The 14,524-nt window shown below is 44.0% G+C and overlaps 1 protein-coding gene across 2 annotated transcripts in view; it reads right to left on the bottom strand.

The window, feature by feature from the left end:
• NTM (neurotrimin) overlaps positions 1-13,980 on the bottom strand; it is a 948,438-nt gene extending 934,458 nt beyond the window's left edge. For both annotated transcript variants that reach the window (XM_027580143.2, XM_027580137.2), the window contains exon 1: positions 13,413-13,980. Coding sequence is in view for 1 of the 2 variants with exons in the window: in XM_027580137.2 (XP_027435938.1) it covers positions 13,413-13,494 (82 nt within the window). In the remaining variant the exon portion in view is untranslated. The remainder of the gene's footprint in view (positions 1-13,412) is intronic.
• Positions 13,981-14,524: the final 544 nt, after the last annotated feature.

Below are 14,524 nucleotides of genomic sequence, written 5' to 3'. Positions count from 1 at the left end.
GCCACTATTGTGTAGTTTCTGTCATTTACAGTTGAATCCAATCCTAATAGGAATTCTGAAATAAGCTTCTCCTTCCTTACTTTATTTTTTATTTTATTTTTTAAAGATTTTATTTATTTATTTGACAGAGAGAGGCACAACGAGAAAGGGAACACAGCAGGGGGAGTTGGAGAGGGAGAAGCAGGCTTCCTGCTGAGCAGGGACCCTGATGAGGGGCTTGATCCTCAGACTCTTAACGACTGAGCCACCCAGGTGCCCCCCTTACTTTATATAGTAATGCAATTGGTCTTTTTCCTTGTCTTCAAGATTCATTCTTTTACCAGTGCCCAAGATTCGCCACGCCTCACACCCTCTCCTATTCCCTAGGGGACCACGCTTGGTCAGTCATCTCCTGGGTCTTCCTTTCCTCCTTCCCTTTTAGGAGCACCTGCCCTTCAGCATTCAAAGAGGTCTTTCCCATCTTAGAAAAGCAACAACATCCTCTCCAACTGCAATTCCTCTTTGTTTCCCCATTTCCTCCCTCTTGTTTTCTTAACAACAGCAATAACAACAAGCAAAAAAAAAAAAAACCTTTTTGAAATAATTGCCCACATTTTCTATATTCTTACCTTACTTTTGTCCCCCCACACTAGGTCCCTACCCCACAAAACTGTTCTCCCAAGGGGATAGAAGACCATCTTTGTTGAAGCTCAGAGGTCTCTCCTGAGTTCCAGATCAGTGTAGCTAACTTCATATTGGATAGCACCTCGAAAATGCCTATGAGGCATCTTCAAACCCATCATGACTCAAACTGCATTCATCACCATCTCCCTAAAACCCACCTGAGCATCATTTACCCCAAAACAAAAAGTTTTCTTTCACTTCCCTTTATTACTTATCATCCTCTTTCCTCTCCATCTCCAAGTCATAACCTTTCTACCTCCATAACAGTTGAATATTCCCAAATCTCCCCATCTCTGCAGCACTCATCCTCTCGTTCACTTATGCCTGATTGGCTGCAACATCCTCTAGAAGGCTCCTTTGCCTCTAGTTTTGCCCCCAATTTAATTCGTTTTCCACACTGTCATTAGAACAATATTTTAACATTTTTAAGTAAACCAAATGTTACTCAACAAGTAAAACGGCAAATCTGATCATGTTACTATTGGACGTGCAACCCTTGAACACACTTTCTTCTCTCAATATAAAGTCTTTAATAGGAAACATAAAGCCATTCAAGCTCTGACCTCTGCCTACATCTCTACCTACACATCTTGTCTTTCTACCTACATCCTTTCTCCCCCATCCCTTTGAGCACCAAAACCACACATACACACTCCATGTAGCCAGATTGGATATTGGATTCCTGAATCCCTACCATGCTCTCCTGACTCCAGGCGTTGGCATATGCAGTCTGCTACACTTGTAACATTTATCTCTCCTCTTACCTGGTTAAATATCGTCATCTTTGTGTCTGGGATTTCACATCTCTTCCTTCTAGAAGAATTTTCTGACCTTAAAAACCCCCAATTGCTGCCATAGCAAACAACACTTGCTTTTATCTCAGCACTTACCATGTTGTATTGAATTGTCTACTTTGTTGAGTATAAGAACTCTGTTTTGTTGTTGTTTATGGCTTGCATACAGTAAGGTATGAATAAATCATTCTGGAGTGGGTGAAATACAAATGTAAGTAAGAACTTGGCCATGCCTTGGGTCTATTATGTTGCTTTTTTTTTCTTTTTAATCATAATGATTAATGTGGAGATTACATGTCTATATCATTTGAAGATGACATAAAGCTGTTGGTGACAACTCATCAGAATCCAAAAATAATCTCAGTGGATTTAAATAAAGCACCCAAGGTGCAGTAAAATTTCAAATACTTGGAAGAAATATTTAAAGAAAATTAACCAAAAGCCATAATAGGAGAGGTCTTACATAATAGCATTTTTGTCAGAGGAATGACTACAACATCAATATGAGCCAATAGTGTGGTATCTCTGAAAACAAACAAACAAACAAACAACAACAACAAAACCCAGAAAAGAATACAATAAAAAAGTGAACCTATGTCATTATAAAATCCAAAATGCGGTAGGTAATGGTCCATGCCCAACTTTAGCAATCAAACTACATCTGGGAGAATTTGTCTGGTAATGTATTTTAGTGGCTCAAACTGGAGCGTGTTCAGAAGATAAGGATCAGGATGATTAATGGTCTAAAAGTTATGCCATATGATAATCATAAGAAGGAACTAAGAATATCAAGGTAAGTAGGGTTCATGATAGCCATCTTTTAGAAACAGGATCACATAATATTTCATATATTCCTTATATTTTTGAGCAGCTCTAATTGGCAGAAGTTAGAAGGAGGCAAATTTTTGTTCAACATAGATTCATTAGGATTATATTCATCTGTGAGTAATAGAAACCTAATTAAATAAGATTTTTCTTTCTCATAAGTGATAGTGAGTATGGGAACATGTATTCTAGTGCTGGTACAACTGCTATGTCATCTTGAACCCAAGGTCCTTTAATTAGATTGAGCCATTTGAAATTTCCTATACTCAACTATTTTTGATTTACCAAAACAGCGGAGTCCATTTGGTTCAACCTAAAAGCTTCCTTCCTTGCCATTCTTTTTTTTTTTTTTTTTAAGTCACTTCCTTACCCAGTGTGTAGGCCAGTGCAGGGCTTGAACTCACAACCCTGAGATCAAGACCTGAGCTGAGATCAAGAGTTGGATGCTTAACCAACTGAACCACCCACGTGCCCCTTTGCCATTGATATGTATTGTTTGTCCTCCTGTTTCCAAGCTGTTTCCTGGATCTCCAGGTAGTATGCCATTCTCTTAGTCAAGAGGAATCAGCAATGATAAGGTTTAAAAAGTGCAGGCTTCCTGAGTATAATCTTCAAAACTCCAAGTAAACTTATGCTTACATTCCATTAACCTGAAGTGCATTACCTGACCATACTCAGCTATAAGGGAATTTTGGTGGTGAATATTTTAAAGGGGCACATTGCTGCCCTGGACAAATTTAGAGCACTGCTTATACAGAGAAAAGATAATAATTGATTTTGAGGTGATATCAAAAGTGCTTACCAGAATAGTGTTTTCTCACAGAAGTTTATCAACTATGGAAAGGGATGCTAATATCATTTATTCTTCATTGTATCTGCACAATAGAATCATCTGTAGTTATTTCAATGTAGAAGGGACTCTGCCCTATACTGACGTATTCAATGAGAATTTTTGTGAGTCATGCCTGGGCCTCTGTTTATAACAATCTCCACAGGTGATTTTGATAGGAAGCCAGAACTGGGGACCACAACGCAGGTGGTTAGTGTCTGCTCACTGGGAGTCTCTGGAATTGTTGGGCAGAAATTTTTGAACATCATTCAGATGGGATTGTTGCCTTAAGGGGAAGACAGAAAATTCCATGATATCTCACAACTCTAGGAGTCTGTGAAAAAGCTTTTGTATTTGATGATTAAATTATTTTGGCCTTGACAAGGCTTCAGCAGTGCAAGAAAGTAATGAAAAAAAAAATGGTGACAAGGCATTTAGATCCTTCTATTAAGAAGTGTTACGGGGAAAGGAAGGAGAAATGTAGAACAATTAATTAATTCTTATTTGTTTTCAAAATTAGCAAAATGGTTTATCCAACTGCAGATGTCTATGCATCACCAGTTGCATTGAGAAAAAAGCTGTTAATTAACCTTTTCCATGTCTGAGCCAAGTTTCTTCTTGAGTGTTTAGGAGGAGAGTCAAATGCCCTGGTGGACAACTTTGTGAAAGAAAGAAAAAGTAGATCTGAAGAAGAAGTAGATCTGAAGATAAGAAACACCTGACCACTTCATCTTCTCCAACTAAATATAATCCATCCAGTCACTTCCCTCTTTTCTTAAATCCAAACTTCCCCTGTCTGTCTCACTCCTCCTGATGCCAATGTGGGTTCAGATAGCCACCCCATCCTCCACTCATCTGACCTATTGACCACTAGAGTCAATATTTTCTGCTCTTGGGTAAGTTTAGTCATAAATATTGAGCTTATCCACCACTACCTGTGTGCCTACAACATATGTTTTATGACTGATTATCACCAGGAGAGATTGCTAAAATATGGGATCACAGATTCAGAGTCCCAAAAAGATCTTGTCAGAAAGAAAGTATCTAAGATAACTTCAGAAAGGATAAGTTCTGAGACCAGGTTGTTGTGCACATAGTAAAACACCAGAAGCATAGGATAAGGAAGGGTTGAATTGACAACAGTTCACCATAAGTTGACAGGGTCATATGGCTCCTAAAAATCCCCAAGGGGATGTCATACCATTTTCCTTCTGTCTCTCCCTCTCTCTGTCCTTTCTTTTCAGCCATAAATGCTGAGTATTGAATTTATGCCAGGGGTTGTGTGAGGTGCCTTAGGAATGTAAAGATACATAAGGCAGTCCTTGACCTTTAGGAGCTCAGAGTCCAGTAAGGGAAGATAGACATGTGAGCACATGACTACACTGTGTGTGATGGATGTTAAGAACAGAGGTAAGTACAAGAGAAATGGAGGCATAAAGGATGAAATGAGAGGCTTCAGAGGGACGCTGAGCCTGGAATTTCTTCTTGAATTATAACAAGTGTTTTTGAGGTAGGCGAGAACTGCACTCAGCAGAGGGAGCAATGTGTACACATGCTGTGAGGATGAGACCTCAAGCAGTCCATGGAACAGTAGTGCAAAGGATTAGGAGAAGCTGGCAAACCCAGGCCAGACCCGTAGGGTTTCCAACACCTTTCTAAAGAGCTGAGACTTCATCCCCTTTGGATTTGGAACCAGGAGGGGTCATATTCTCTAATATTTTGGGCTCCTCGGAGCACAATGGGAGAAGAAGACCTAGAGCAAATGGTCAGAATCTATAAGAAAACAAATTCCCCTTCTCCTTTGTCTTCCTCCTCTTCCTGTCTTCCTGAAATCCAATGGTCAGGGTACGATAGACTATCTGGAGAGATGCATATTCCCCCTTTTTGGAGATAGAAGCTGGGGGACTACTGTAGCTGTGCTGTTGAGGTATCAGAGCTCAAGGAAAGGGACTAAAATAAGTCATCTGGAAAGTTCCTCTGGGCTTGAGCTGGTTGTGACTCTGGGGCTGGCTGACACAGCAGTGTGAGCACTCTGGGGAGCCCTCAGTGTGAGTACTTCCTGAGTTAACCAGAGACTGCCCTGGGCACAAATTTGCATGGTAGCTCTGTGTGCCATGTGCCTCCTCTCCGGTGTATCCCATCAAAACAGACCAAGTTTTCGCCCCTGCATGCGCTGCAGGAACTGACCTGGCTTGGGGAGGGCCAGCAGCGTCACTTCTGCCCAACGCACTAGCTGCAAAATTGCCATTGAGGTTCTCAGCACTGAGCCTTTGCTGCCCATGAGAAGGAGAGCAAGGGAAGCAACACTGTTGGCTGACTCTTGGGGACAAGAAGCGGAGCCTGAGCAGAAGAGAAACATGCGAATCTTCACACTAAGGAATGGAGCTTCTTCCAAGGCTCGCCATCGCTTAGCACTCTCTAAATCCAGCTCTAACACATTCTTTCTTGACCCACATTCAAGTGGCTCCTGAATTTCTCTTATAAGCTGGATCAGTTAAGAATCCTTATCATTTCCAATTCCCTATACCCAAAATGGTGTGACTCCTTTTCCCCCATTCTAAGGATTCCTTATAAAGAAATACAGGCATAAATGGGTATGTGATGTAGTAGATATCATACAACATGTAGCATTTACATGCGCACACACCATTCATACATTCTGACTTTGGTCATCTGTCTGTAACCATGTCTATATTCTTAGCCTCCTGCAAGCAGAAACTGCTTCTGAATACTTCCTTCTAGCATCACTATCTTTCAAGTGCTATACTCAAAAAGACTATTTGCAGAATTACAAAATGTTTAACTTTAAATGAAACTTGAAAATTATTTTAGTCAGACTTCTTTATTTTAGAGATGTGGAAACTGAGGTTCATATAGAGGAGGTGCCTTATCCAAGATCATAGAACATTTCAGATGACTTTAGAGGTAAAATTCTTAAGCCTGACCACATATTAGAACCTCTTACAGAGCCTGAATAAGATTGGCGATGAAATTCTGATTTTTTTGGTCTGGGATAAGGTTCAGGCATTGGTATTTTTATAAAGCTTCTCAGGCAATTTGGTACACAAAGTTTGAGAACCACTGATTTAGGGAATGAAAATATTGCAAATAAACACACATTGCACCTACCCCTGAGGACCTTTCAGGCTCTGAGATGGGGTCAGGAGATGTTGAATTGCTGTAGGCTGCTTGACCTGGAAGAGTTGGGATCCGTGACAAAGCAGTTATCTGTTCTCCTACATGAGAAAAGCTAAGAACAATCATCACCACCACTATGGGAATGCAGATAGAAGCATCCAGGTAAGCAGTCATCCTAGAGCATTCAAGAGACAACTAGTACACAGTGTGAGCCTAAGAGAAGCTATGTTCCCTCTTGTATATACGACTGAAAACACAAGTTGATGGATTAGAAGAAGGCATATGCCCCAACTGTGGTATATGACCAGAGGAGAACAAATAAATCATGATGCATTTTTATTATTCCAGGAACCCTAAGTGAGGTGTGATGAGTGGGTAGCAAATAAAAGGGTTCTCAGAAGGGAGATTATCTTAGATCTGCCCTGAGGAGTGAATCCCTCGCACAGGTCCCCTGCACATATTTGCCTCATCCAGACTAGCTGTCAGAGGCAAATCCTTTCCTGGTCTTATATAAGTGTCTCCCCACCCAGCTCCCCTTACCTTCTGTGGCCCTCTAGTTCTGTGCAGAAGGCAGGGCAAAAAGGAGGTGGGTAAGCTTGGTAGCTTTTCTACCAAGAAAGAGACAGGGTGGCATCGTGCCAAGAATCAGCTAATAACTTGAATGACAAAAGACAATTGTCACAAAGCCAACTAACTTACACTAGCTTTCATCATCCACATACTAACTGAGGGCACATCAAACATGCATGAGCCCCTTCTTGGCAGGAGACAGCAGGGAGAAGCAAAGGCAGCACCTCTTATGTGTTATTAACATAAAACTGGAGTCTTGCACCCTCTCCCAGTGCTCTCTAGGTAAAACAAGGATCAAGCGTTAGTTGCTTTCTTGCCGTCCACGATCATTTCCATGAGAACCCGGAAATTGTGTCATTTACTCTTTCCGCTTGCTTCTGGCACTCCTGTTGGTGCTTCTGAATGCTTAAAAAGGATGGCAAACCAAGTCAAATCTTGGAAGTTCTACTCTGTCTTTGGTCACATCCTTTAGTTTGTTTTAGTCACCGATATATTTATTCCCACCACCTACAACTATACACAGAACATAATAGGCACTCAATAAACCTTTGCTGGGTGACCGAACCAATAAACACATACATAGCTACAGTCTGGGTTGGGTTCGAGTTTGGTGGCACCACCAAGATAAAGCAAAGTCAGCACCTCCAGAGAGTTAATCTGAATGAGCCACCGAAGCCAAAACCAGCCCAGTTCTTTGAACAGCCTTTTATAACGGTGAAGGCAATACTCTTAGAGAAGAAAAAAAAAATCAAATTTAGTAACCTAAGATGTCCTTAGTAACAGCGCTAAAGAATGTGTTTTCCAATATTTGATTTCTTAGCTTGACAGTCTCTCTTGAAATATTCTCTTCTCAGCACCGAAAATGTGAATCTTTGTTGGTTTGTTTTGCAGTTTGAAAATGACTTACAGAGTTCTTCTGGCAGGGTTTCTGTTTTTCTTCTTGGAAATAAACAAAAGGCCATCTCTCTAATATGACTTAAGTGGGGGAGTATCTGTGATCTCTCATGGTTTTGGAAGGAGGAGAAAGGGAGAAGAGGGCAGGAGGGGGAAGTAGAAAGGAAAAGGAGGAAAACTGGAACTGGCAGGGTATAGAAGCTGAGTGAAACGTGGGCAAGTGGCAAAGGTAAATCGGATATGGAAAATTAGAGTGGCAGGGATATCAAAGAGCTGAGGACCCTGTAATCAATCAACGGGGTCCCGGCTACCCTTGCTGGGGACGGCTGAACTTGCCCACCAGGTCGTTGGTCTCCCCTTCCCCCTGCTGCGGCCCTATCATCTGGGCTCCTTGTGAACTGGGAAGACAGACTTTCCCTCCTTCTCCTGGGCAAGCCTGCATGAAGCAGAGCAACCCCTGCCAGCATGACCTAGATCTGTCAACTGATCAATTATTGTTCCCATAGAGGAGAAGGAAGAACGGAAGGAGGAAAGAAAAAGAGAAATGGAGAAAAAGAGGAAAGAGGGAGAGAGGGCAGAAAGAGGGAGGGAGGGTGGGAGGGGGAGAGACAGAAGGAGAGGGAAGGTGGAGGAACACACAGATCTTTTAAGTTTAAGCAGGTGATAACACGAGCAGGCTTCATCCAGAAGGTTGCGTAAATAAATACAGAAATGCAGGAAATAAAACAGAAAGCCCTTAGAGATTATTGACCAAAATTGCAGTCAAAGCGGAGGATTGAGTCCTCTTTTTCTCCATTTTTTTCTAATCCAGACTAGAGCTGTTTTTACCCTCTAAAACTCCCAGCTCTGACTTTCTTACCCAATCCTTCTCCCTTCTGCCACCTACTCACCCCTCCAGCCAGCACTGCACCTCCATGCAGAACTCTCCTTTCACAAATGGATGGGAGGCAGGCCTCCTTCATGTTCCTTCCAAAGCCCCTCTGCCCTTCCCCAATGCACTTGCGAGTGGAATGGAATGGAAGCATCCACCACCAAGGGAGGAAGTCTACAATGATGCCACCAGACCCCATCTGACCCGTATACCATCGATTACTTTATTTTTGTGTGTTTTCATCTTTTATGTTTAATTTGTTTTATTGAATTTCAAATGACTACAGACATAAAGTAAACATTTAACAAGCCAATAGAGCAGAAAGGAAGTAAACTGCATAAATACAACCAGTCTCAGCATGGAGTTCCACTTAGCACCACATGTTTGGAGTGTTACAAGCATTAATGAGTCCTTACAACACCCAGGGGAGTTGCTCCCCAGCCTGACAGGCAGGTGGGGAGACAGGCTCACAGAGGGAAAGATATTCCCCTGCAGAAAACATAGGCAACTTTGAGCTCAGATGTACCTGCTCCCCACCGAACCTTGCACAGGCCACCAGAACTGGATTGAAACCTGAAAGGCATGCTCATGAGAGTGTTTGAAGAGTCTGTAGGGCCTCTGCTGAGGTCAGATATAAAGCAAAGTTTGTTTGCATCTTTGGCATTCTGGTTGGTAGGCGGGAGCAGGCATGAACTCCAAACCAAAAAAACCTGGAAGAGAGCCAGCTCCCAGACGTGATGATCCCACCCAAAGTGTGTTCATCATGAGTAGACAGACATGAAAAAATGCTGCGGATCTTTTCAGCATGTGTCTCCTGTACATGCCGGAAGCATGTGGCTCATATTGATTTAGAAATGTCATCCGTTCTTAGGATATGAAGAGGGATCACCACATCCCAATGGATAAACTGTGGCCGAAGGCCAAAGGTTTGCTGGGACATTTGTGACCAGTAGGCGATCCCAACCCAGGTTACTATAACTCTAGGCGATCAGAGTGCAGGCACACCAAAAATAGAATCCAGACATTCCAGAACGGAGCACCCGAGCAGGGAAGCAGGAGAGACCATCTCTTCGAGGACACAGTTGAGCACCTCTAATACCACCATTATGGAAGAGGCTTACTGAGAAACAACAGAAGTCAGGGCCTAGGCATCCAGCTCATAAGAAGGCATTATTGGGCTTATATTCGGCTTTAAAAGTGCCACAAAGGAAGAACCAGCACCAGGACGAGGCTTTGCACCAGGTCACCAAAGCTGCAATCCCAAGAACGGTCTTTATGCAGCAAGGCCTGCTGGTCAGTGCTGGGACTCTCCAGGCACCCTTGATCAAATGCTCAGAAGACCATCACTGAATATGAAGGATGAAGGTGAGCTGCATTTGTTGCGCTGTGCACGGCTTGCCTCTAACTTGCCCCAAGTTGGTAGCAGCAAGCATGTCAGCCAGAGTTTACTTTATGAGGCTCCTCTGTCTCTTTGCCCTGCCTTTTTTTGGCGGGGTGGGGGGGATCATGCTTGCAAGTGCCCTCAATGCTTACATCAGGCTCAGGGTCCCATCATCCCACACTGATTTTTCACTCTGCCAGTAAACATGGTTATGGCCTCATCTGCCTCCCTCACATCCCTGAAGCATCACCCAACTCAGCCTGCTGCTGGCACCCAAACATTTCCTGTGAATGGCAGGAAGTTGGCCAGTCTGCCCAGCAGAACAGTGTCCATGTCGTCGGCGCCGAGTGAAGGAGAGCATGAACTTTAGCCCCACGGTCCTTTTCCTTCTGCTCTGCCTGTTTGTGTCTCAAGTGGGCAGATATAAGTTGATGTGGGACGTGAGGAGATGAGAAAATTTGAAAGGTAAGACAGGAATCTAGCCAAGCTCATTGGAAGGTGTTAAAGGGAGCATTAATTCTTCGAAGGAGAAATGGTCGGGTTTCTAGAAAGTAAAAGGCTGCAGCACTACCAGCCATTCCTTTCAAAGCCTCTCAGTGGCAGAAGGTGGGCAGTGTGCTGAAAAGGACAGCCGCCTAATCCAGCTTCCCCAGCTCCTGTTCCCAGGAAAGAGGAGCTGCTAGTTAATCAACCCTGATGTGTCTTAGGGTCAGAGCCCCAGGGCGCTAATCACCCCCTCTTAGCCCCTCCCTCCTGTCCGTCACTAATCAGTGCTGATTCCCTTGAAAATTCCCTCCCCCTCTAAGCTGGATCATGGTGGCTGGTGGGGTTGGGGGGAGGAGAGGGTCAGAAAGGGGTCCATAATCTGCCACTAGCCCTGGACACCTTTTTTAAGAAGGCAAAAAACCCAGGAAGTAGCAGCTCTAGGAAGAGCCAGCTTAAAACAAAAACAGAGAAGAAAAAATTATCTTGGAATGTGTACTGCATTCTAACTAGCCCCACTGGGTCAATGCAATAGGGGTGGATTATTGCAGGCAAGACCCGGGCTGCCTCAGTAATTCTGTAAGTTTGATAAGAGATAGCTGGTAGACTCCAGCCTCCTTCCCCTGAGAGAGGAAATAGACATCACCTTTGCCAGTCCAACTGGCATGTGGTGTGGGGGTCTTTGGGGGTTATTCCTCCTTAAAATTGGGCAGCCTGTTTTATTATGACACACTGAAGCCTATTCAGGGCTGGCTCAAGGTGGGTAGCACAAATAAGGCCATTATTCTCCTAAAGAAAGTCAAATTTGGCAGAATGTTGAGGAATAGACCTGTCACCTCTAGTCCCACACCAATATAGGAACAAGACAACAAAATCAGATTTCACCGTGGAGAATTTTGTACTGCCACTTTCTACTCGTCTATTTAGGGGTGATTCAAAGTATGAGCAAATATGCTTCCCTGCATTTATTTCTGACGGAAAAAAAAAAAATCATATATGCTAATTTATATGTAAATTCAGTACGGCCCTGGGGCTCCTGGCATGCTGCCAATAGGGCTGTTGCTGGTGGAAGTTTAGCCATTGTCTCTAGTTTGATGTATAGATAGAAGAGACACGGACCAGAGGACAGATGGAAATTATTGAAGACTTGGGACCTTCCCTTTCCCTTCCTTTGACCCTTCACTCTACCCTCTGTCTACTTGGTTTTCATCTTTGTTGTTAACATCATAGAAGCCTGTCCCTGAACTCAGTTTCCCCACTGCCAGTGTTGGAGCTCTGCTCTTCTCAGGTGAGCCCCGAAGCACCAAGAACAGGCAGGCAGGGGTGCGAACCCTCCTCTGCATGTGCACACACATGCACACACACATACATGCGCACACGCATTATTGCTGCTCCATATTATGTAAGAGGAGTCGGTCGAGGGTGCCTCCAATTTGGCTCCTTTACTCTTACACGCACCAATGCTCCCATGGGAGAGGAGAGAGATACTGAGGCCAGTGCCCCTCTGAGGCTGAGCGCAGCAGACGACATCAAGGATATCCCTGCAAAATCCACCGCTGTGAACTTCCTTGTCATTGGACAAGGAAGCACCCCTTGTCTTCCTCCTTGAGCCCCAGCCAAGGGTACACACACATTTGATTCTTCCCACCCTGGTCCTCTCTGCTCACCTCGTGTGGGTCTATATGGTAGCCACACTGCAGCCGATGTCAAGGGGACAGAGGCAGCCCCCAACGCCTACCCTCAGAGGGGGGTCAGCAGGAACAGCGGCAGGGACAGACAAGACCCTGAGCCCTCCATACTGCAGTAGAGGAGAATGAGGTGGGTAGAACTCCCCATCCTTTTTCGCCCTGTGAGGCCGAACTTTCCTCTGGGAATACAAGGCACAGGGCTGAGCTTCCGCATGGGATCCTGTCTGTGAGCTCTGCTGGACCACCCAGGGAAAGTTTCTCTGCCTGTCTCAATCCTTATGAGTTTAAGCCCCCTTGATATCCAAAGGCAAGTGAGACCCTCCAGAGGACGGGTGGGTGAGAGCAAGCAGGTGAGCAGATGATATCGCTGCTAGAACATCAGAGCTAGGACAGAGCGTGGGGCCGCACGGTGCAGCAAATGGACTCAAGGTGGAAGCAAATTCCAAATGCACCCCAACACAGCACAACCAACGTCAAAGGGTGCCCTGTGCTAGAGAGCAAGCCCACCCTCAACTGCCTCCCCAGTACCTTGGCTTCCTGCCGATAAATAAACAGAAAATTAGCATTCGACTCTTCTTGCCTCTCTCCCTTCAACTTGGAAAATCTTTCCCGAATTTCAGATCCCCCTGAGTGTTCCCACTGCCTTTTATCAGCTGGTTATCCTCCCCGCAAGCCTGCTGCCCCCACCACAAACACACCCCCAAACACATTAAAAACTAATACAGTTGTCCACCACTGCCGCAAATTGATTCATCCCTTCAAGCTAGGTCTCTGACCAGAATCTTACAGGATGCACAGTTACCTGATTCTTCCTAGCCTGCATTTTTCAGTTGCTCCTTTTAGAAGCTTTGCAAGTTTACTGGCCGATATTTAAAGTTTCCTCTTGTAATTTCTTCCCAGTAACATAACCAACACATTAGCAACCCCGCTGCCCTCTGAATCTGTAATTTTCCCCTGCTTATTTGTGTGCTCTGCTGTGTATGTGTGCAAGAATGTACATAAAGCCAGGGAGAGCAGTACATAGCCACGCACCTAACAGGAACACCAGACACATTGTACTTATGCATATACATTCTCCCATTCCGGTAGCAGCCAGAATCAAATCAATATTCTCACAGCCTGGTAGGGAGAATGAAGTCCCAGCCATGCTGTTTAAACGCTCTCTCCTCCACCTGCAAACCGTGCAGCACAGCCGACTCGGGAAGCCTGCGAATCATATAAAGCACCCTGTACGATTCCTGGGTCTACTGTAGGCAAATCAATAGCAAGCTCTTACCTTGAAAGAGAAACAGAGCAGCCAGCCCCGTGAAGATTGCCCAAGAGATAGAATTGTGCATTTTTGCCTGGATGGTTTTCATGATTTTTTTTCTTCTTCTTTTTCTTCTTTTTTGTCAGGTTCGGTTTTTTCTTTCTTTCTTTCCTGACAGATTGCGTTGCTCTCAAGCTGTTGGAAGGAGATTTAAATCCACTGTTTTGCTGAAGGACACAACAAGAAAGCCGAGGGTGTGAGAGAGTGTGACTTCTCAGTAATTATCTCTACTCATACTCTGGCACTGAGACACATCGTACAATCTGGCCCCGGACAGCCCTCCTACAAGCTGCAATCATTGGTTCTAATCCAAGGATTGACAGAGCTACAACACACGGGCGCTGGCACACACACACACACACACACACACACACACACACACACACACTCTCACTCAGGAATCATTTACTGGGCAAATCAGGCTAGCTGATTAAAGAGACAGGAGCCTGGAGAGATGGGATGATAAATGCCACTTTGCCCCTTCTATATTACTTTCATTTTTTAAACTGACAGTCTCAGAGCCCCAAGCATCAAAAAATCCCTTTCCTTCTGGCGTTCCCTGGCCTCCTGAACTCAGATTCCCTGTGCACTGGAAAAATCCCAGAGCCAGCAACGACTTACGGGAAATTTTAAAGGGACATTTTCATGCTTGGTGAAACTTGCAAAGATGAGTCAGATTTCATTTGTTGGTACCTATTTTCCTCTCCGATGAAAATATCATTCAGTGACAGTTCTTTTTTTCTCTCTTTCTCTCATCTTTCACCTTTTCCCAATCAACTTCTTACTTAGTTGCTTTGAAAATAATAACTTTCTATTTTTTTCTGCTCTCACTCTTGTTTCAGAATACCTGTATTACTCTTTTCATTCACTTAATTTATTTCCTAAAGTTATCCATATGTATACAATACCATGGAAAAGAATGAGGCTTCTGAGATCTTTGGAGAGCTGCAGTCTGAATAAGGAGAACCTTCTTCAAGAGAGAACAAGAAATGAGTTTGTTCTCCATGCCTCAGTCAATCTACATCAGTTAAAAAGAGTAATATAAGTGCTTGTGGCTTAAACTTCAGCAAAACAGATTG

Source organism: Zalophus californianus, chromosome 11 (genome assembly GCF_009762305.2).
Source record: "Zalophus californianus isolate mZalCal1 chromosome 11, mZalCal1.pri.v2, whole genome shotgun sequence".
In the NCBI taxonomy this organism is placed as follows: domain Eukaryota; kingdom Metazoa; phylum Chordata; class Mammalia; order Carnivora; family Otariidae; genus Zalophus; species Zalophus californianus.
The sequence above is the reverse complement of the archived record's forward strand: the minus strand, read 5'-3'. Positions and strand labels throughout refer to the sequence as shown.